This window comes from Leucoraja erinacea, chromosome 17 (assembly GCF_028641065.1).
Source record: "Leucoraja erinacea ecotype New England chromosome 17, Leri_hhj_1, whole genome shotgun sequence".
NCBI classification, from domain to species: domain Eukaryota; kingdom Metazoa; phylum Chordata; class Chondrichthyes; order Rajiformes; family Rajidae; genus Leucoraja; species Leucoraja erinaceus.
Genome location: NC_073393.1, coordinates 13,697,517 through 13,721,677, shown reverse-complemented (window position 1 = coordinate 13,721,677; position 24,161 = coordinate 13,697,517). Strand labels below are relative to the sequence as shown.

Genomic DNA, 24,161 nt, shown 5'->3' with positions numbered 1-24,161 from the left:
TGCGCTCCCCTCCTTTTTACCCCTCTTGCTGGTCATTTTGCAGCCCAGTTGGAGTCCTTCCTCTTCAGCCACAGCCAGTTGCTGCTTCGCTGGGCAGCCTCTGACGGCTTGCCGGAAGGCCTGTCCTCGAACACCCATTCCCTTCAGGAGTCTGGTTGTTGACATGGCTACAAACCCACTACAACCAACCTCTCCAGGGAGCACTTGGGTATGCCAGCCGCGTTGTTCTGCCTCGGCTACTAAGTCGGAATATATTTATGAGATGGTAAAAATTGACAAGACTTTAACATTTTAAGATACCTGACAGCTTGATTTAGTTAACAGGTTAATGTATACTTGGAAAGGCAGGGATTATTGGGCACAACCAACACAGATTTGTGGGTGGGAGATTTTGTCTGCCTAGTTTGAAGAGGTAACTAAATATATTGAGGGCAGTGTGTTTGATGTGATTAACATGGATTTCATCGTAATCATACTTTTATTAGACAAGTATGTTTTGCAATTTGATTTGCCATACAGTCATACCAATAAAAAGCACCAATTGACACAAAATACATTTTAACATAAACATCCACCACAGTGACTCCTCCATATTCTTCAAGTTCAATCTCTTCCCTTCTTTGTCCTCCCCGAGCCTTCTGTTGACGGGACGATCTTGGCTCCTGTAGCCGGCGGTTGGGCCCTCCGCGTCGGGGCGATCAAGCTCTCGCATTGGGGAGATCCCGGCCCCCCGCGACAGGCGATCGGACCCCAAGTCAGGGTTGGTCAAACCTCTTACGACTTGGAGCTTCCCGACATGAGTCTCTACCCAAGACTGCGAGCTCCTCGATGGTGAAATCGCAGGCTGCGGTTGGAGTGTCGATCCCAGGCAAGGGATCGCAGGCTCCGATTGTAAATCCACGGCCCCTGTAATTCTTAGTTTCTAGATTTTTTAAATTTGCTCCTGAAGGCCAATCCCTTTCCTTAGATTTTTCCTGCCAAGATAAAGAGCCTTTCAACAACCATCCTTTAAGCCTTTCTGAATTTTATGCATTTATGCAAGAGAACGTCTCATCTAAACATGTATCAGACACAAAATTTGCAGCTAATGCTGTCCCCATGAGATATTGTCTCCTGTATGTTGATGAGAAATAAAAATCAGTTTATGCCCAAAAGGTCTGAAGAAGGGTTTCGGCCCGAAACGTTACCTATTTCCTTCGCTCCATAGATGTTGCTGCTCCCGCTGAGTTTCTCCAGCATTTTTGTGTATCTAAGCTTTTACTTTTCTCTTGTATACTTTTTTAAATGAGCATGCTGTACATGCTGTGACTGTTGCTACAGAGTAAGTATGCTGTTTGATGGTCTTTGCCTGCCCATCATGACTGGTTTTAGCTAGAAACTGAAATATAATTGGCCGGATTTGCTTGTGCAGTGGTGAGCTGCTTGTGCTTGCTGAAAAAGTGTGAATTTGCCTTTTGCATGTTCATTACTTGAATTACAACCATCTCAATTTAAAGAGTGATAAATCTTCGACTTCTGAATGCTGACGTCTGATAATTCATTAAATTCTGGTCTTGCAAATGGCTTTGTGATCGCCAAGTCTGCTATTCTTGACATTGTTCACAACAAATTGCCCAAATCATCAATTTTTGAGCTATCCAATAAGCTTGTTAACAGTTCCTGGAAATCCTTGAGACGACCATAAATTACTTGAATAGAGTAATATGGTTTCCTCTGGTGAGAGGTTGTAGCTTGAGATTGAAGGTAAAACGGGACTTGCCATGCTGGAGTCAACGTGATCCTAGGTAATGTGTCTAAAGAACTTACCTAGTGCTGGGCCCAGCTGCATGATATCCAGGAAACCTTTGGACTCAACCCAGTCATCAGGGTCGTAAGTGTAAATCTAGGTTTATATGTGAAAGTGTAAACTTATCCCTAATGTTTTTGGAATGGGGTATCGTCAAACCACTGTGAATGGGTGATTGGTGTGGACCCGGGGGGGGCAGAAAGGCCCATTTCCATGCTATATCTCTAAACTAAACTAATCTGCAATCTCTTGTCGTCACTTTTATAATGCCTTTAAGTCTTCATAAGAAAACTTGGCAGGGTAGATATAAGTAATTGCGTACCTTTTGTTGATGTATTGTTTTCTCTTCCACTCAAAAGACTGATCTTTTTCTCATGTCTCTACCATTCCAACAGAATCAGTCAACTGTCAAGCTACACTTGGTGGATTTTCCTCCAGAATTCGCTGCTCCTGCCTCAATCTTTTTTCTTTCTCCCCTCATTTACAAATGGAATCTTCAATCCATGTCCTTCAGCGCTGGTGATTGCAATAGTGGGGTGCCATGGAGAAGAAGCGAAGAAAGAAATGATAGCCTCTGAACTGGGCTGCATTGTTAACAATTCTTTCAATATCATGAAAACAATAGTAGTCTATTTTGCAAACTTTTCTTGCAAATTGAACTCCAATATGAGAACCTTTACAGCAAGGAAAATGAACTGACCCTTGTAAACGCCATAAAACGGATTGGATTTCTGGGTCTTTGGCAACATTTTAGGATTCTGTGACCATGCGATTGGAGTGTGCCTGGCTATTGTTGGTAGTGGTTGTATTGTGCAGTGGGGGACGACTTGGTACAGAATTGCGGAACAAGATTTGTCCAAACTGTACCCATTTGACTCTGAAGTTGGAATACGCCTCCGCTAATGTTGAACATGGTAAGCAAATATTCTAATTTCTCAGTAAGTAACTATTTTAATATTTACGTCAAATGCACAGACACAATGTATTAAAATAGCATATGGTTGTGGATTCGCAGGAGTAAGTGCCTTATTTTTACAGGGTCTGGAGTTGAATGCAAAGCATTTGAATAATGTAACAGTTCACCTGTGAGTATTTAAATTAGAGTGGGGTGATGGGAGGCAAGGATCAAAATAATGCTAGGTAGCTTGAAACCTTTTTGGGCTGGGGAAAAATGGAATTGAGGGAAGCAATGTATCTGGAATTTGGTAATCTACCCCAAAAAGGAAAGGTTTATTTATTTTTGTTGCAGTGTGCTGCACCTTAAAGGTCACAATTGTTTTTGTGGTACTTCGCGCTGCTAGTTTTAGTTTAGTTCAGAGATACAGTGCGGAAACAGGCCCTTCGGCCCACCTTGTCTATGCCGACCAGCGTTCCTGGCACACTAAATTGTGCACAAGGGACAATTTACAATTATATTAAGCTAATTAACCTACAAATCTGTACGTCTTTGAACTGTGGGAGGAAACCGGAGATCCCGGAGACATCCCATGCAGGTCACGGGATGAACGTGCAAATCTGTACAAACAAGCACCGGGTCTCTGCCACTGTAAGGCAGCAACTATACCGCTGTGCCACCGTGCCTCTTTCTCACTAATTCTTGCCCTATCAGGCCAGTTCTCTCAGTAATTATAGTTTATTCTCTTGCAGTTTTCTTGTTTTCCATCACCCTCTTCTCATTCTGTGTATTGGGAATTAGAAGTGGATGTGAACTTCACAGTACTTGGTTAATGCTGGTGGATAGGATCATAGTGACAAAACTAGTTTGTGTATCTGTGCATTAAAATGTTTGATCGTAATGTTTTTACTTCCTAGAGTACATCGTTGCCTTTAAGGGCTACTTCACCGCTACAGCCCGGAGCAAATTTATTTCCAGTGCAATGAAAAATACGGCCGTGGTGGAATGGCGAATAGTTCCTCGTAACAATCCTGCAAGTGACTACCCGAGTGACTTTGAGGTGGTTCAAATTAAAGAGAAACAACGACATACGGTATTAACTTTGGAAGACCATCCACACATTAAACGAGTAACACCTCAGAGAAAAGTCATCCGCTCCCTCAAATTCACTGAGAGTAAGTAAAGTAAACAACTAACATTGAACCAAATTAGCAAAAATAATAGAAAACAATAGTGGCAAATGCCCAGGATTAGATAGTTCCAATTCCACCACTTAAAGGAAGTTAATTTGCTCCCTGTAGCCGAGGCTCTGGAACTCTGGCCTGGCCAGATCTAGCAGATCCGTTCTCATGGCTGACCTCGGAAGCCAACTTTGTGCCGATATCTCGGCTGCCTAGGCAACCGGCTCCAGTACCGTTGGACTCCTCTCGAAGGCCCTGAGCTCTGTTGGACTGACAAAATGAATAATCTGGAAAAGGTGCTGTAAAATCGATGGTGAACCTGTACATCCAAAATTCTTTAGATCTGGGCCAGGATGTGCCGGGTTGTTCAACTATTTAAGCAAACATGGGGGAAGCTGGAAATGTTTTGACTGTTTGGCTATTATTAAGAAATTGCTAGAGATCGTTTAGAATGGATTACTGAGGACTGAAACGTTTCAACTGATTAGAGAATTGAAGTGGGTACATCAAGTCTGATGAATTGGAACAAATGTTTGAAGAGATAATATAATTAGTGGACAGACTTGATTGTCAAAGGATTTCCAAAAAATGTTTGGGAAAGATCTTCAGAAATGACTGTTAAAGGTACATTTTGTGGAATTGAAAGGAATTGGAGCCATTTTGTTAAATGGCAGGAGACGCCAATTGGATTAGGATTTGTACATGTTCGTTTGTAAATCCATTTGGCAAATTTTGAACTGTTTATGTATATTCCTAATTGATGTCGCATTTTTGTCCACAAGACTATCTGACCCATATGCACAGCCTTCATTTCTGACTGGCTGACAAAAAATTGATGTTGTGGTCTTCAAGACCTTGTGACGAGGCATTAGGAACTGCTTTGTTCAATCACGGTTGAACAAGAAATGTATGTTATAAGTCTGGGACTATACATAATATGTATATACATAAATCATTGTCCAATATGGCTTGATATTTTTAACAATCTCTTGATAGTGGTTTTTTTAATTTGTCCAAGTTATGGCCAAATGTCACAGCTTCAGAGAAATTGGAGATCTGGAGGGAGGTGCATTTTGGAGAGCATTTTGAATTGGGTGTGAAAAGGTGAGGGGGGAAAAGGATGAACTTTGGAGGGCCATGGTTGAAAGCGATACAAAAAAATCTAGGTAGTTCTGGTTTGGATGCATTTATAATCTTTCGCTAATGTCTGGGTTCCATGCTGTTGAGGCAGTAATCATTGCTATACATAAGATGACAAATTTGCAGGAATAGTGCATTTTTGAATTGCAGAAGTAACATACCAAGTTTTGATTTGATCTTCCATTGAAATATGTGTGAAAAAATGATGAATGGCCTGATAGAAATCCTAAAACATTATAGATGGAACTGTTTAGAAATTTGTTGCAATTAAGCTTTCCTGTTCTCTTTAGCATCGACTTTAAATGCATTCTCGTTTGTTACAGCAGACCCTGCTCCACCATGCAATGATAGTCGATGGTCACAGAAGTGGCAATCTTCAAGACCACTGAGGAGAACTAGTCTCTCCCTGAGCTCTGGATTCTGGCATGCGACAGGCAGGCACTCAAGCCGACGCCTGTTGAGGGCCATTCCTCGTCAAGTAGCTCAGACGCTTCAGGCAGATGTTTTATGGCAAATGGGACATACAGGTATGTATAAGACATAAGTTATATTGTATCATAATTTAGCACGCAACAAAAAGCTTTTACTGTACCTCATGAAGGATTAACAATCTCATCAGGAAGGCTGGCTCTGTCCTGGCGGCAGGGTTGGATTCATGGGAGGTGGTCATGGAGGGGAGGATGCTCCTCAAACTGCAGAGCATCTTGGACAATACACACTGGTCAACCTGAGGAGTACCTTCAGCAACAGACTGGCTTCACCAAGATGCGTACAGAATGCCACAGGAGATCTTTCTTCCCTGTGGCTATCAAACTGTACAATTCCTACCCCTTCTGTCATGGGGTAGACTGACTCCTCCCCCCCCCCCCAATCTTTGCACATTCCCAATCTTTTACATTTGTCACTTTAATTTCATGTATCTTGTGTTTTATGACTCTTAGCAGATCAATTTCCCTCCTGGGATAAATAAAGTTCTATCGGATTTTATCGTAAGCTGAACTGAACTGAATTTAGGCAATTTGATGTTTGATACAGGTTTATGGCTATTCTTTTTTTGTTAACTGATGCTCAGATTTAACCGTCAATTAAATTTTCAGAATAATTCAAAAATTTGTTTTTGTTGGCGGCAATGATAAATTATTCTTCAATTTAAGCTGTGCAAATTCCAAAGGGTCTTTGTAATGGAAATGTAGTTTTAATGTTCGGTAATGTTCAGTAATGTCTTCAGAAAATCGTTACTTGAGTAACTATATTTGGAAGCATGTAAAGACACATTTGGTTGCAAGGAACTCGTTAACCATATGTACATTGGAAATCTGACCTGAATCTAATTTTGACTAGCATATTGGTCTTGGCTTTTAAAAGGTGTTTTACGCTGTACTAATGCTTTGTTTAAAGAGTGATTTGAGCACAAGCAGAAGTCATTCACATATTGTGAACCCACAGTTGTGAAAGCTGCTGATAAAGTAACCAAGTATTTTGAATTTAGTTAGGTTTGGATGTTACATATCTCTTCCACATTCTTTTACTAGTTTTTACTTTTCATCGATGGTTCATGGAAAAGGTTCTATTCACATAGCTTGTGTAGTGGCTTAAGTTGTGCTGATTATAATTTCTTCATTAATAATGATCCACTGTAAAACTCTGTGACCTTTAATATAAAATATTTAATGGATCCATCAGTAAATATTAGGTTGCTGATTATTCATGTGTCCCTTCCAGCTGTCTTCAATTCATTCATTTTCATTCTGTTGGTAAAATAGCTAATCTCTATAAACATGGTTAATCCACTTAGTTTAGTTTTAGTTCAGAGATACAGCATGGAAACGGGTCTTTCAGCCCAATGATTCCACGCCGACTGTTAATCACCTATTCACACTATGCTATCCCACTTTCTCATCCACTCCCTACACACTAGGGGGCAATTTACAGAGACCAAATTAACCGACTAACCCATACGTCTTTGGGATCAGGAAGGAAACCGGAGCACCTGGAAGAAACCCACAGGGCGAATGTGCTAACTTCACACAGACAGCATCCGAAGTTGGGATTGAACCCAGGTCTCTTGTGCTGAGAGGCAGCAGCTCTACCAGCTGCGCTACAGTGCTGCCCTTTAGGGAAGATTTAGTGAAGATTATTTTGTGTCAAAATGGGGGTCATTTTATAAAATATGAAATGTACAGAAGTTAAAAAATTGCTCTTGTGGAATTCAAATGTAAATTTTTTTCAACACTCATTTCTTGACAATTGCGCCCTTGATGCATTCAGTAAAATCACAATGTGGGCTGTTTTCTAGGAGTGGAGCATTGGACACCATCCCCTATCCCAAATTAAGGAGTCACCTGTAATTATATGGTGTGTGGAATAAGCAATTAGTTGTCATCTTATCAATGTTTTTAGGCCGAAAGTACCTTTCTTAAAAAAGTTTAATCCTGCACAGGGTCACCTGATCATTGCTGATTCTTTCTAATCCTTTTTCTCTTGTGTTGCAAACCCAGACAAATGAATTATCTTTAAAAATGTAAATTAGTCAACTGTAAATTGCTGCTGGATTGAGAAACTTTAATTGAGCTGAAACCAGTTTAACCGGCGTCTCTAATTTTTTTTAATCCAATTTTGCATCTTTGCTTGTCCCAGAACAGGTGTAATTGACTTTATATTCAAAGTCAGAAATTTGAATATGGGATTTTATGATCTCGTTCTGTTCACCATAGAAATACAGACATAGAAACATAGAAAATAGGTGCGGAAGTAGGCCATTCGGCCCTTCGAGCCTGTACCGCCATTCAATATGATCACGGCTGATCATCCAACTCGGTATCCTGTACCTGCCTTCTCTCCATACCCCCTGATCCATCTAGCCACAAGGGTCACATCTAACTCCCTCTTAAATATAGCCAATGAACTGGCCTCAACTACTTTCTGTGGCAGAGAATTCCACAGATTCCACAGAATTCCACAGAGAGTGCAGTGGAGAGATAAGTTTATTTGGCCTTCCATCACAGCTATGTGATGGATGTTTATGTAAAATGTAATTATGTTGTGTCTGGGGTCTATTTGTGTGTAATGTATGGCTGCAGAAACGGCATTTCGTTTGGACCTCCAGGGGTCCAAATGACAATTAAATTGACTCTTGACTCTCTGTGTGGGGGAAAAAAAACCTGTCATCTCGGTCCTAAAAGACTTCCCACTTATCCTTAAACTGTGACCCCTTGTTCTGGACTTCCCCAACATCGGGAACGATCTTCTTGGATCTAGCCTGTCCAACCCCTTAAGAATTTTGTATGTTTCTATAAGATCCCCCCTCAATTTTCTAAATTCTAGCAAGTACAAGCCGAGTCTATCCAGTCTTTCTTCATATGAAAGTCCTGCCATCCCAGGAATCAGTCTCGTGAACCTTCTCTGTAGTCCCTCTATGGCAAGAATGTATTTCCTCAGATTAGGAGACCAAAACTGTACGCAATACTCCAGGTGTGGTCTCACCAAGGCCCAGTACAACTGCAGTAGAACCTCCCTGCTCCTATACTTAAATCCTTTTGCCTTGAATGATAACATACCATTCACTTTCTTCACTGCCTGCTGCACTTGCATGCCTACTTTCAATGACTGGTGTGCCATGACACCCAGGTCTCGTTGCATCTCCCCTTTTCCTAATCGCCCACCATTCAGATAATTTTGTCACCTCCACTACTACCTTCCATGGGCAACTGTAATGTCTGACTACTTTAGTGGCTATTTAGCGGCTACGTTGCAGTACGAGAGACTTGTGTTCGATCCTGACTGTGGGTGCTGCCTGTGTGGAATTTGTATGTTCTCCCTGTAACCGCGTGGGTTTCCCCCAGGTACTCTAGTTTCCTCCCACACACTAAAGACATACAGGTTTGTAGGTGAATTGGCATCTGTACAACTGTCCGTAATGTGTATGATACTGCTCGTGTATGGGGATCGCTGATCTGCGTGGACTTGGTGGGCCGAAGGGCCTGTTTCCGTCTCTCTAAATCCGTATCTCTAAACTAAACTAGTGGCTACCTGTTTACTTTCATCCCTACCCAGTATTTGAGTACTTTGTTGATCTTCCTTGTTAAGGTTTGACAGATTATTCCTGCTATTTAACATCTATTTGCTTTAAGTTTCATTTTGGTTATCGTCAGGCAATGGTTGTCAAACAAATTGCTGCCTTGCAGCTAGCAACAATAAAGCTCATAGAATCGCATAACATGGGAACGCTCCCTTCAGCCCACTGTCCAGCCAAATCAACAAGCACAAATTTACACAAATCCACTTTTATTTCATTCTCCCCACATTTCTCTCGGATTCTACAACTCCCTTGTACACTAGTGCCAATTGACCTACAAAGCTTTTGGGATGTGGGAGGAAACTAGAGCACTTGGGTGAAAACCCACCATGTCATAAGGAACGTTTGCAAACTCAACATTTGAGATCCTATTCGGTGTGCCCCTGTTGGCTGGTGGTCTGCAATATCCCATCTTTGATATTGGGTAGGTTGGTTCAAATTTCCACCACTGTTGTCTCCTCACTAGCCACAAAGTAATGTTTTAATTGCTTGTGGGTCCTGTATCTGTTTCTTTCCAGGTGATGAGCAATGCCAAACAAAACTTGGACTGCAATTGCATTAAACCCAAGCCATTACTGCATTATGAGCAGTAGTTGGACTCTGCCATAAAAGAAGGAATGTCAGCTCACACTGGGTAGAGGGGAGATAAGTGGAGTGAGGTTCCTGAAAAAGAAATTGCTCACCTTTTCTCCGATGTTTAGCCCATCTTTAAGTTGTAGCTACAGTAACTTGGTTTTTGTGCCAAACAAGGCTATGCTAATTTATATAAAAAAACATAGGAAGAATTGAGTTTTCTGTGAGGATGCTAGTGTTATATTCCAGCAGAATGGGTTTCATTGATTGTCTTCAAAGTGTCACTCATTGAAGAGCCATCAGTCAAATTGTTCATGTTTGCAACTGCCTTGAAGAGAAAAAAGCTTGTCTATAGTTTTTCTGGTATCTGGCCTTTTAATTTTTGAATCCCTTGTGGTGTTACATTTCAAACTAAAACTCTAAAGGCCATACAATGAATTTTTTTTTGTTGAAAAACTTGTTTTCACACATCTTTCAGAGCACTTGTGTATTTTCTATTCCCCGATGTCAGCAAGCTGGGGACACTTTCAGCGCTCATGATAGTCTGCACTCTTCACAGGTTTAGCAGATACTTCAATTAAATGTTTTTAAATCTCTGAATGGGCTCGCCCCGCGTTACCTCTCTGAGCTGCTCCACCCATACGCTCCTGCCCGGTCCCTCAGGTCAGCTGGTCAGCTGCTCCTGGAGGTACCGAGGTCTAGTCGGAGGCTCAGAGGGGATAGAGCCTTCTCTGTTGCTGCTCCGGCACTCTGGAACACCCTGCCGTTGCACATCAGACAGGCCCCCTCACTGTCCATCTTCAAATCCAGTGTTAAAACGCATTTGTACTCCCTGGCTTTTGACCATGCCTGAGGCTTTGCTTCTGTTTGTGGTGTTTTTGATGTTTCTTTATTTTACATGTCTTTTCCTACTATTTCTTTTGATTGTTATTTTTGGTGTGTGTTAACTTTTTTGTCAATGATTAGTGATGTACAGCACTTTGTTGCAGCTATGTTTGTTTTTAAAGTGCTCTATAAATAAAATTATTATTATTATTTATTTATTATAATTAGTCTTTGAGCAAAACGCTTATTGTTACGAATATTCCCAGTTAGCAGAAATGGCTGGCATTGTTTACATTTTAGACTTTAATTATCTTTTAATATTTCTAGGTGCTGGTGTAAAAGTAGCAGTGTTTGACACGGGACTTAGTGAAAAACATCCTCACTTCAAAAACGTGAAGGAGCGGACTAATTGGACCAATGAGAAAACATTAGATGATGGTGTGTACACTGAGTTCTATAAATATCAGCTTTTGGATGCGATTTGTTTCAGTGCTTCACATTGAGAATATTATCTGTGTTATAGCTGAGAAAAAATATTTTTTGAATCTTTGGCCATTTCTTTTCTCTCATGCCTATCAGATGTTTGATTTTTAAGTAAAATATCTTTTTTTAAAATCTCATAACTTTTAAACTTTTTTGTGAATTACATGATTTAAAGGTAATTAAAGCTAATATTTGATTCCAGTTTGTACAAGGTTTGAATAGATTTACAAAGGGGTAAATTCTTATAGGCTTACGACCCTGCTTTGTGAATTATACAGAGATTTTGTGAATTAGTAGCCATTGTTAAATGTGCCGGTAGAGGAGGTGGTTGGTTGATTTCCAAATCTTAAATCGTCATTTTTGTGGCTGATACAACTCCAGTTGGAATGACAAAACAACTTGCCCCCACAGGAATGGGAGCTTCACAAACTGAAATGTTGTGGGTAAGTTGCAATTGCAGGGGACTAGCCACCTCCACTTATGCTCTGCCAGGATCTTGTAGGCAACCATAAGATATATTTTAATAAGTTGTAAGTATCTACTCTTGTATTCACATTGTATCTACTCATTCACATGCCACACAGTACACTTCCTAGTTGAAAGTTGAAGACTAGCCTCGAATCCAAACAAGGCTGCAATTCAAGGCAAATAAGTTTTGGCTAGTCTTAGCTGCAATAGTCAATGTTCTATTTCTGGCAAATTATTAGTGAAATAACATTAATTCTGTGTAGTTAGGAAGTTTATTTTGTTAACTTTATCTGAATAGAATAGAATAGAATAGTTTCTTTATTGTCATTGTAACATGGGCCATGTACAACGAAATTTAAAATGTCAGCCAGTCAGTGCAGCATTCAAACATTTCTAAAGCTAACGAAACATCCACGGTAAAATAATAAAGATAAGCAAATAAATAAAAAAACACAGACAAAGCACGCATACACACCCAACCCTCCATCCTTCTGTCGATTTCACCGTTACCACAGTCCCTTAGTCTGTATCGCCCCTGCGTTCCTTGGCGGCCACATAGTGCTTTTATAGCAGTGGGGTGTTTTGTAGTCTATTTGTCCTTGTCCTTGTGGATCTGTACCGTCTGCCTGACGGCAACAGTTCAAACAGGGAGTGTCCTAGTTCCTTTATTATATTCTGGGTTTTTTTGGTGTGCAGCGGGAACTGTGTAGGTCCTCCAAGGTACTAGCCTCGGATGGCCCTCTGGAGCGCTTTCCTCTGAGCCACTGTGCAGCTGGTGTACCACACGCATACACAGTATGTTAGTATGCTCTCAATGGAGCACCGATAAAAGGACAGCATAAGTTTGAGGCTGTTGTTCTTCCTGAGCACCCGCAGGAAGTGCAGTCTCTGCTGCACCTTTTTCAGCAGCGCAGTGTTTCACGCTCCACGTCAGGTCCTCTGGGATTCAGGAAGCGGAAATCCGCCATTACACAGTGAAATCTGAACATTACCATTCTTTTGTTTTTTCCTGAAGTCTATTATTACCTCCTTCGTCTTTGAGGTGTTGAGGAGCAGGTTATTTTCTTCGCACCACACTGTCAGCTGCTCCACCTCATCCCGGTAGGCATACTCGTCCCCCGCGGAGATGAGTCCCACCACTGTAGTGTCATCCGCAAATTTGACAATGGTGTCTGGAGCACTTGGCTGTGACTATTGTCATCTTTTCAGCCCTTTCTCTATAGACAACATGTGGCAGTAATTTTAAAAAAAAATTTTTGCTCAGAATTTTAGCGTCTGCATTCTGTGTCTCCAATAATTTTCTATTCCTGTTGCAATCATTCTTTGGTTACAGCATTTTCCCAATGCAAATGGTATAGAAAGGTAATTTATGAAACCTATATTCTTGTAAATTAGTTTTATTTGCATGTCTATTGCTTAGCTACTCTATTAATATTGACATGACTATTGCGCTCAGTGATATGATTTGCATCTTGACAAGTAATTGTACTGAAACACCCTGCTTTCTTTGCAAGCGCTCTCTAACCTGCTGAGTGTTTCCAGAATCTTTGTTATTTGTTTTTCAGACATGACTCAATGTTCCTAGAAACTATTATTGTTTTCTGTCACTTGTAATTCTGGAACAATGTGTAAAAATATAAATGCTCCTATCTGAGTGTTTCATTAGCTCTAATTACTTTCAATCACTTTTATTACTTTTGAGATGTGATGACTGTTAACAGGCATATTCTTTCACAGATTCTAATAAAAAAGTCATAAGGACATAATTAGGAGTAGGATTAGGCCTTTCTGAGCATCGAGCGTACTCTGCTATTCAACAAACCCAATGCAGCTCTTCAACTTCAAACACTAATTTCCTGGCTTATCCCCATATACTTTGATTCTTTTACTATCCAGAAATGCAGTCTATGTCTGGTAGTCCAGTCCTGAGGTAGAAATTCACAACTTTCTGAGTGAAGAATGTTCTCTTCATTTCAATCTTAAATTACCTGCTTATTTTGAGATGGATGATAGATTCCTTGTTCAGCAGAAATATCCTCCCTGTATCAGCTCTTTCTAGTCTGTTACAAGATCACCACTCATTCTAAAATGCTCAGATCTGAGTCGAGCCAACTTGTTATTTTTTCTCATGGACTCACATGCCCAGAAACCTGTCTCCCACAAATGCTACCTGGGCTACTGAGTTCCTCCAACATTTTTTTGCTCAAGATTCTAGAATCTGCTATCTTTTCTCTCCTCATTTCCCCTGTAGACTACAACTTCTCTTTCATGCCCATTAACTTGACTTTGATTTAAGGGGTGATTTACAGGAGCCAGTTAACTTATCACATTCCTTTAATTAATTTGCACAACCCTCTGGTAGGATTTCATGGTGGGTAGCCTAGGGTAGAAGCACACGACTGTCTTTTAGTTGCTGAATTCACAGTGGTGAGTGGTGGGTATATGGACTGAGCTACCAGAGGAAGTAGTTGAGGCTGGTATTATAACATTTAAATGGCATTTGGGCAAGTACAAGGATATGAAAGGTTTAGTGGAATATGGGCCAAATGCTAGCCCAAATGTGGGACTAGTGCAGATGGGATATCTTGGTGAGCATGGGCAAGTTGGGCCGAAGAGCCTGTTTCTGTGCTGTATGACTGAATCTAATTGATGTCAGTTTGTAAAATGTTTTTTTGTGGTTTGCAGTGGTAAACAATGGTAAAAGTCTTCACTGCAAAAGCTGGGTTTTGAATGTTCTTCAGTTCCTCAAGGAGAGGATCTATGACAGTTCAGTAAACAATTTGTAGCATTATTATAGTACTCAGAACAGAAAATATGTTTCCATAAATGGACTAATGGAAGCAGAACTCTTAAGATAGTCACAAAGTGCTAGAGTAATTCAGCAGGACAGGCTGCATCTCTGGAGAAAAGGAACGGGTGACGTTTCTCGTTGAGACTCATCTTCAGATCAAGCAGATCTCTGACTGCCTCATTGTTGAGGGTTCTAATATTGCAAGTCTTATTGGGGCTTTCTTGTCAGTATAATTGTACAGGGATTGAACAAGGAGGAGGAGGTGTTCTTGTTGGAGGAAGTCTGGACATGTCTGATATTTGAATATTTGTATGTACTGATGCAATTTTACTATCCTGAAATCTTAATGCTGTTTGCGTTTTTTCTGTTGGCATTAGGCTTGGGACATGGCACATTCGTTGCTGGAGTGATTGCTAGCATGCGGGAATGTCAGGGACTGGCACCAGATGCAGAGTTGCACATCTTCAGAGTCTTTACTAACAATCAGGTAATCATTATTTTATACCTACTCTCTGGCCGTTTCTTATAAGGAATTGAGGGTAAGAAAATGGTTTACAATTTGATCATTCTTCTGAAGAAACTGTAAATATTATTGCTGTGAACTGAAAATTCTCCAGAAAAGCTTTGGGGGTTTGTTTAGTTTTGAAAGTTTCTAAATCAAAGTCTTACTTTTAACACATGAACAAAATGCATTTGTGGATATTTTGGTGGTGAATTCCTCTGCTTGAGTAGCATGCCGCTCATTAAAGTGAAATATAGCTTTGTAAATTGAAGACAAGCCCTCCAAAGAACAAATTCAATTATAAAGCAGGCATTCATAAATTCAGAAATTACAGTGTTATATATTTTGCAAAGCAAAACTTCCAAAGTTTTTAATTACTAGATTTTATTGCAAAGAACCCGGTTGATTAAATAAAATTATCATCTGATCCAGTGATCTGTGCAAATTTTCAGAACTAAATTCGGTGGGTGGCTTAATCACTTTGTTAATTTTAACTTGCTGTTGATCCAAATTATATACATTGGTTCCACAGTTAATGAATGTTTATTTTGATGTTTTTAACTGCAACATCATTGATTCAGAGGACTTTCCTTTGATTTACAAAACTTTCACTTCAATGAATTATGCTAATCCATGTTCTCTAAAAATATTGTCTGACCCATAGAAACATAGAAAATAGGTGCAGGAGGGAGCCATTCGGCCTTTTGAGCCAGCACCGCCATTCATTGTGATCATGGCTGATCATCCACAGTTGGTAACCCGTGCCTGCGTTCTCCTGATTCCGCAAGCCCCAAGAGCTCTATCTAACTCTCTTAAATTCATCCAGTGAATAAGCGAGTTCGGTATTCCGACTGCGCATGCCCAGGTCAAAGGTCACTGTGCATAAACAGCCCTGGAAAGCAGTGGACCTTCATTTCTTCAGTTTTTTCCAGCATTCATTCTTCTAGGTAAGAAAATATTTCTTTCAAACTATGAAATAGTTGTATTTATTGTTCCTATGTTAAAAGATTAGATTATTTTGTCGTTTTTATTGCTTTATGCTTTGGTGAGTGAGCGAGATCATGCTTGTCCGTGGTCGGTGTCGGGTCCGGGTCTGTTGAGTTGCTGTTCGACCGTCCCTGTACTTGTCCCTATCCCCTCCCGGGTGTCTCGTCCCTGTCCGAGGGCGGCCAGAGGTGTCGGGCCAGGCTTGCAGGCGGCGCGGGGAGGAAGCTGAATTGCTGCAGTGCTTTGTGTGTATCCCCGTTGATGGCTGGTGCTCGGCTTTCGCCGGCACTGGGGGGGTTGGCCGCTAGTGGTCCCCGGCACGTCGGGGAGCAGGGTTGGGCTGGAGTTGGCGCTTCGTCTCCGACCTCGCTGTGGGCCTGGGGCTGCTGGTGTCGTCGGTCCGGGGCTGTCGGTTGGCCCAGCGGTAGTTGAGCTGGTGTTGGCGCTTCTTCTCCGTGCTGGCTGTGACTGATGACACCAGCAGCCCCAGGTCCATAGTTAGCGCAGGGAAGAAACATTAAGTCCAGCCCAACCCCGCTCCCCTATGGGCCAGGGACGGCCAACCAACCACCCCCCCCCCCCCCCCCCGTCGCTGGCGAAAGCTGAGCACCAGCCATCAACGGAGATGCACACAAAACGCTGCACCTTCCCGCGCCGGCTGCAAGCCTAGCCCGACACCTCCGGCCGCCCCTAGACAGGGACGAGACACCGTGGACAGGACGGGGACGGCCCAACAGCAACTCAACAGACCTGGGCCCATCACCGACCACGGACAAGCACGATCTCGCTCACTCACCAAAGCATAATGAAGCAATAAAAACAACAAAATAATCTTAGCTTTTAACAAAGAACCAATAAATACAACTATTTCATAGTTTGAAAGCAGTATTTTCATACCTGGAAGAATCAATGCTGGAAAAAACAGAAGAAATGAAGGTCCACTGCTCCACTGCTTTCCAGGGCTGTTTATGCATTGTGACCTTTTACCTGGGCATTCGCAGTCTCCTGCTGCAACTTGAAGCCTATATCCAGGCTACTGATTAGGGCCTCTAGATAACTCCCATTAGTGTCTTCTTACCTTTACAATTTCTCATTCTATCCACAGCGGCTCTACACCGTCAGTCCTTATGTCACCCCTCGAAAGGGACTGAATTTCATCCCTTACCAACAGAGCTATCCCACCTCCTCTGCCAACCTGCCTGTCCTTTCTATAGGACCTATAACTCTGAATATTCAGTTCCCATCCCCGATCCTCCTGCAACCGTGTCTCTGTGATCCCCACAATTTCAAATCTACCAATCTCTAACTGAGCCTCATGCTCATCCACTTTACTTATACTTTGCGCATTCATATATAATACTTTTAATCCATTACTCATCTTACCTTTCACATTGATTACTATTTCACTTGGACATACTCTCCTATACCTTTGTTAGCTTTCTGTCTGGTTATTCTGGTGTTTTTCTTAACTTTTCCTGTACTTTCTTTCCCTATAACTCCATCCTTGTATTTCCAATTTGTCTCCCCCTCTCCCCCCCCCCCCCCCCCCCCCCACTATATAGTTTAAACTCGCCCATGTGGCAGTGGCAATCCTGCCTGCAAGAATGCTGGTCCCCCGCCTGTTAAGGTGCAACGTGTCCCTTTTGTACAATTCACCCGTACCCCAAAACAGATCCCAGTCGTCTAAGAATCTAAATCCTTGCCCCCTGCACTAGCTCCTCAGCCACACATTCAGATCCCCTATCTCCCTGTTCCTACCCTCACCAGCATGAGGAACTGGAAGCAAACCGTAGATAACCACCCCGGAGGTCCTGCTTTTCAGCCTTCTTCTGAGCTCTCTAAAGTCACTCTGCAAAATCTTTCCTCTTTTTCCCGACGTCATGTGTGCCGACATGCACTATCACTTCCGGCTTCGGTCCGTGATGCCCTGGACCCTGGCACCAGGGAGACAACGCTCCAATCTTGAATCCTGCCTGTTGCCACAAAAACCCCTGTCTGTACCTCTCATTATAGAGTACCCTACTAATACGGCTCTGCCTGATGCCTGTCTTCAGCTTTGCCTCAGCGCCACGTTTTGACTCGCAGACCTGTCTGCCGCTCAGACTGGCAGTGTCTTCTGTCCTGACAGCTTCCAAGAGTGTGTACCTGGCTTCAAGAGGTACAACCCCCGGGGTCTCCTGTATTCCAAGCTTAATCACACAATCTTGAGTCTATATTTGTGCTAAATGATTTGCAAACATTATAATTTTGTCATATTCATATTCAATGGGGGCAGTAAAGAAGAAATCTTGGCAAATGGAGTAAGAGCAGATGAACCAAATTATCAAAATCACTGATCTTTAATGAAACTCGGACTGCAGAGGAATTGTAAAATACATTTGCATTGCTAAGCATTATGAAGTTGCTTGGTGTGATCTACGGAGACTGGTGCTGAGCTTCAACTATTTACAATTTATATAAATGACTTGGATGAAAGCACTGTACATATTGCTAAATATGTAGCTATATTGCACAAAAAATGCACAACCGGCATCTTTTGGAGGATGAAAGATGTCTGTATTAAAAGGAACTATAATGTTGCAGGTCCATTAACTCGCATTTACTGCCGCCAAATAGATATTCTCCAATTTGTCTCCTCGTAGTAATCAGCTAATGGTTATATGATCTCAAAAGTATTTTTCTGCATTTCTGCATCTATAAGTCTGTAATTATTAATTTTATTTTACACTTTATTCTAATGAACGATCAACTGGGTTTGTGAACAAAGAATCTATTCACTACTGAGCATGTCAGATTATGTTTTAGAGAGACCATGTTCAAAGTGATGAATTAAAGTCAGTAATTTAAAACAAAGCATAGAATTATCCAAAAGGCAGAAATTTTAACTAAGCATTTACTGGGCAAATTCAGCTCACTGAAATGCTTCACAACCAAACTGGTAAAACTAGGACTTTGTCCTTAACAATCTCTAAAGTAACTGAATGCCAAGTACAAAGCACACGTCACATCACTTGTACAGCCACAAGAGAAATGCATAGTTTGGAAAAGAAAACTATTTTTGACATGAAAATAAGTACCAAAATAAAGAAACAAAATAATAAAAGTAGAATCATTTTATAATTAAAAAATAATATCTCCACCCTTTGCATGCATGAATACAATCTGCGTATTGTGCGATGAGTTCAAATTCAAGGTATGGTTTTAAAATTATAATTAAATATTATACCAGTTTCTGAAATGTCCCCCTTTTAATGAATCCAATTGAATATTTTAAAAATAAGTTGTCCACCCTTCAAGGCCTGTCCCTTTTTCAATTTCTCATTATCTTTGCCATGAAAGCAAATCCTATTTGGATACAAGCCAACTGAGAAATGTTTAATAAATATCTAACTACTGGTGAGCCATTTCAAACACTGTAGCTTTCTCTGATCTGATTGTACAACTGAATTAGGCATTGTAGTAGATTTCTTGGCCCCTCGACCTTGCTCTGCCATTTAGTAAGTTCATGATTGATCTGTTTATAACCTCAGCTTTGTTTTGCCAAATACCATCTACTTTTCATTCTCTTATACCTCTGCCTTAAAAAAAAATTCAGGCTAAGTTAAGTGGAAAGGAATCTGCAAAATTATCTAATGGGTTTAATTATAATCCAACATTTTACTAAGAAATCTGATTTTATTAAACAGGTTTCTTATACCTCTTGGTTTCTGGATGCCTTTAATTATGCAATCTTGAAGAAAATAGATGTTCTGAACCTCAGCATCGGAGGACCAGACTTCATGGATCATCCTTTTGTTGATAAGGTAGGTTTGAATCCAGGTGCACAACTGCTTACTGCATTGCCATGGTTCCTCATGAGGGGTGTGGACATTTACTGTGGGAAGGTTGCTTTTCTTAAATCAAATATCCTCCTATCATTCTTAATTGTTATTTCAATGTTATTTTTTTCTTTTTTTTGCCTTTTCTTTTTCTGATGTTTCTTTCTACTGTTAGGCGGAAACATAATTTTGTCAGCTTAGGACAGAAAGAATCAGTGCGAATCTTTCTTTGTATCAGACGCGCAGTTTAAAGAAAATAAATTTGGCAACTGTGTCTATTACATATAATATCTGCTGAGTCTATAGCCCATAATTATCGAAACCTAGCTCGGATTAGTTTAAAAAAATTACTTTAATTTTGTGTTTCAAGATCTTTTTATGAATGTTTATAATCTTTAGAACAGATTTTCAAAATACATAATTTTTATGGAGCTGATTAAATTTACATATGGGGGTAAATTATTGCAAGTGTATGGTGCTATAGTTCATAAGGAGGCACAAGAATGGAGTTACATCATTTGGGGTATGTGGAATTGAGGCACGAGAAGAGTTAAGTATTGAGTGTAATGGGGCACTGGCAGAGAGGCAGTTTAGGCCAACAGATCAACGATGATGATATTCAATGTTCGGCAGACTTGAGGATCCTGATGATCTATTTACTTGCTCATGTTATCGCTGGGCATTTAACCTAGCGGTAATATTGAATTATTTTATTTATCTTGTTGAGCTATCAATTAAAAAGCTAAACTAATCCCATGATGTTTTCACAGATGAGAGTGTTGCAGTTCAGTGCAGGCAAGTAATCCAGTTCTAGCAAGTCATAAAAACCTTGCTATTGTAGAGGCACAAATTGATTCTTTATTCAGGCATTGTAGATTGGAAATACATGCACGTTTAGCACTCTAACATAATAACCGTTGGTGTTGCTGAGAGGCGGTTGCCTCGTGGGATCGGTTGAGCTCCTGCTGAGGTGGCAGGACAACTCTCATAAAGTGAAAGGAAGCGGAAGAGCAAGAGAGCGAGAGAGGGCTAGGGCACACTCCCATATATCCCGTGACTCCTGCCCATGGCTGCTGAGGATTCGCTGAACCACTAGGTGCAGCTACAGGACCCCCCCCCCCCAGAACCAGAGGCAGACCGTGGGGGCAGACGTCGAAAAGGGGTGCGGTAGCAAGATCGAGGGTGGCTCTTGCTGTGGGGTCGGTGGCAGGATCGAGGGCGGCTCTTGCTGTGGGGTCGGTGGCACCCCAGCGGTACACTATGTTATACTTTGACAAAGATTGCAGTAGATCCAATTTATCCACATTTCTGAAAGGCTTTCAATAAGATGTTATTATGGATTTTTGAAGGTTAGACCATGCAGTCAGCAGAAAAGTATGAGGGTGGAGAACCAGCTCGGCACATGGCAGAGCTAGTCTTTAATCCTAAATTTTGTGCTATGAAGTGGCTTTGAAATTGGGCTCTCAATGATCTGTACTGGGAATGCTGCAATTACCAATTTACATTTGATTCAAAACTTCTAAATTTGCTGGCTTAGTATTGCAGTCAGTATTTATAAGAAAAGCAAAATTGGATGATAGCTATGATTGGGGAAACTAGCTTCAATATAATGAAGTGTGGTTTCGCATTTTGAGGGATCATGTAAAAATAAAGGATAATAGGAGTGCAAACACATTGCTAAAAGTAGTTGCCAAAATTAATGAGATACTTTTTAAACAGATGGCAAACCAAGAATTCGGGTTTGTTCCTAGGCAGGATGGGATTTGCAGATTTATTTATTTAATCTTGTTCTGAAAAGGATGCAAGGGTACTAGTGAAATTAATTAAAGATTTTTTGAGAATTTGTGTATATTGTCATTTGCGCTACTTAAGAAAGGATGAATGAGCAAATTACTTACTAAGTAATGGATGGCTTAAATAAGAGGATTCCAATCTGGTTGTGATAAAGTAGACAAAGGCTGGCAGACAAGCGAAAAGACAGCGAGAAACTTCACTTGTGGGGAATGGCAAAACCTAAAGCCACCAAGGTATCAAATATATTCAAACACGGTGGCACAGTGGTAGAGTTGCTGCCTTATAGTGCCAGAGACCCAGTTCGATCCTGACTACGGGTGCTGTTTGTATGGAGTTTGAGCGTTCTCTCTGCGACTAGCATGGGTTTTCTCCGGGTGTTCCGGTTCCCCCTACGCTCCAACGATGTCCAGGATTGTAGGATAGTGTTAGTGTGCTGGGATCGCAGATTGGCACTGACTCGGTGAGCCAAGGGGCCCATTTCCGCACTATCTAAACTAAATTTTTTGGGGAATGTTGGAAATTTGAGCTTACGATCACGGTGGATGATGCAGAGGTGTGTGTGTGTGCATGTGAGGCAGAGGCAGTGGAGGATAACATTGATCAGAGCTGGATAAGGAAGGATGAGGAGACTCAAATGGAACAAGTGTGGGAGTTATTTGTGCAGAATATTTTGTGCATTTCAATTCGCAAATGGTTAATTAGTTCATTGTATCTGACTTGTCAAAATAATTGATTTTTATTCCATAAATGTTTGCTCCAGTTGCCTGTTCAGTAAAAGGCACTGGATAAACAATGGCACAGTGTTCTTCCTTAATGATGTTTTGTTGGGGTAATGTGCCATGTTTCTTTCATCCTAGTTTATCCTGTCCTATATTTTGATGCTGAAAGCAATTATTCCTTAACGGCGTCAAATTTAAAAGGCCCGAAAGCTTGTTGGCACAGTCATGCTTTTAGCGTTGCATACTGGTGCTGACATTAACCATTGCATTACAATAAGAAAGATGCCTGAACATCATTAAATTAGCTGCTTTAATGTTATTCAACTTGAAAAAACCAACAAAAGTACTCTCCTGTCTTTTCTCTCCCTTGTCATCTCTTCGAGTGTTTATATTGCAAAATTTAAAGGCAAAATCTAGCTCTTTGTTTAATGTTTTAAAATTACATCTTGGTTAATGTGGAAATAAATGGTCATTTTTAAGTCAAAGCAAACCTAAAACGGTTATGAGGTGAGATTACTATGATCGGGTATCATTTATTTTTTGGGGAGGTGCAAATATTAATTTTGCTTTTAATTTGAATGCCTTTTCTTCTTGTAGGTTTGGGAGCTGACTGCTAATAAAGTGATCATGGTCTCTGCAATTGGTAATGATGGGCCTCTTTATGGGTGAGTTTGGTCTGTTTGATCTTGATGCTCATGTTTAAGCACAGGATCCCATTATCAAATGTAATATACACCCAAGTCCAAAGTAGTACAAAGACTGAGACTGTGTTGCAGCACTGATATAGCTACTTGTGCCGTCCTGACCAGCTGCAACATTTTGGGGGAAACTGTTTCTATTTGCAGCAAAGAAAAGTTGGTGATTATATATTATTTTTGTAGATGCTATAGGTAGAGACAAAATTAAGGTTAGAGTTGGGAAACTGAATAAATATGAGCTGCGTTCCACTCCTACTGACTTGAATACTATTTAATGCACCACTGTCTAAACTTGTTGTTTTGTGCAATGGATGATTCATACAGATTAATGGGTGTTACCTTTATAAATTAGTCTACAAAAATGTCTTTGGTCTCTCTGCTGCTTGGGGTGTAGGATGGGGAAAACTGTTCGCAAGAACTGCAGTGATGGGCATCACCGTGTGCTGTGGCCCGATTGAAAGTTGAATTTAATAACATTTGTCTCACTTTTTCATGGTATTAAAGTCTGAGCAGTGTTATTTGTAATATAAGACAGAAGAGCAATAATAGAAAGTAGAAGGCCAGTTCGATTGGCCTCTGCCTTGGAATTACAACGCAGACAGGGGTCGTTTGAGCCACTGTGTTCATGCCAATGTAAATAAAGCTCTTTAGGATAATCTTGTCTTTCGGTATGTGGTCCCAAAACCTGCAGGTTGGATCTCCAAGCAGACATCCAAAAAGTTTTAACATGCCACAAGAATTTCTGCCTGTACCAGCCTTTAAGGCACTCACTTCTTGAGTAATAATTATTGGGGAGAAAAATATTTAGTCTCTTCCCTCTAATCATTCTACTGATTAATTTAAATCTATACCCTTAGTTTTTGTTTTTTCCCTATTCCTATTAAGTGCCTTGATTCTCTCGATACACCAATCTCTTGCATTCTGTGACAGCCCTTGAGGATTATGCTTCTTTGCTCAAGTTTTCTTTAAGAAGGGAAATATTTTAAAAAACCAGCAACTATATGTTTTGCAGAGAGTGGATGCATTAGATTTGAGTCTTCTGAATAATAATTACTATCCAAATGCAATTTGTGGAATTCTTCAAGAAATTCTTTCATGCATAATATTTATTTGTGAGATCAAACTACTTCAGAATGGGAAAGGTGCTGCTGTATTTCCATGCTCATTCCAGTAATCCGCTGCACCTGTGGTTATGGTTTCAGCCATTTGGGTCATATTCTGGATTCCTAAGTCCCTTTTCTGGTTCATTTGATTGTTTGAAAGCCTTTCTCATAAATAATGGAAGATGCAGCTCAAAATACACTACAAGTTCTTGCTTTTTTGTAAGAATTATTCAGATTGACTGATTTAAGGAGAATGGATCAGGTTAGTCCAAACCGATATGTAGCCTCTCCTAGCAACTATGATAATAGCACTCGGATTTCTC

General features: G+C 40.7%; 1 protein-coding gene across 2 annotated transcripts in view; it reads left to right on the top strand.

The window, feature by feature from the left end:
- Positions 1-24,161, top strand: part of mbtps1 (membrane-bound transcription factor peptidase, site 1) — an 85,938-nt gene that overhangs the window by 8,202 nt on the left and 53,575 nt on the right. For both annotated transcript variants that reach the window (XM_055648590.1, XM_055648589.1), the window contains exons 2-8: positions 2,182-2,700; positions 3,599-3,856; positions 5,326-5,529; positions 10,803-10,913; positions 14,595-14,704; positions 19,393-19,509; positions 22,635-22,702. In XM_055648590.1, coding sequence (XP_055504565.1) covers positions 2,553-2,700; positions 3,599-3,856; positions 5,326-5,529; positions 10,803-10,913; positions 14,595-14,704; positions 19,393-19,509; positions 22,635-22,702 — 1,016 coding nt within the window. In that variant the 5' untranslated portion in view covers positions 2,182-2,552. The remainder of the gene's footprint in view (positions 1-2,181; positions 2,701-3,598; positions 3,857-5,325; positions 5,530-10,802; positions 10,914-14,594; positions 14,705-19,392; positions 19,510-22,634; positions 22,703-24,161) is intronic.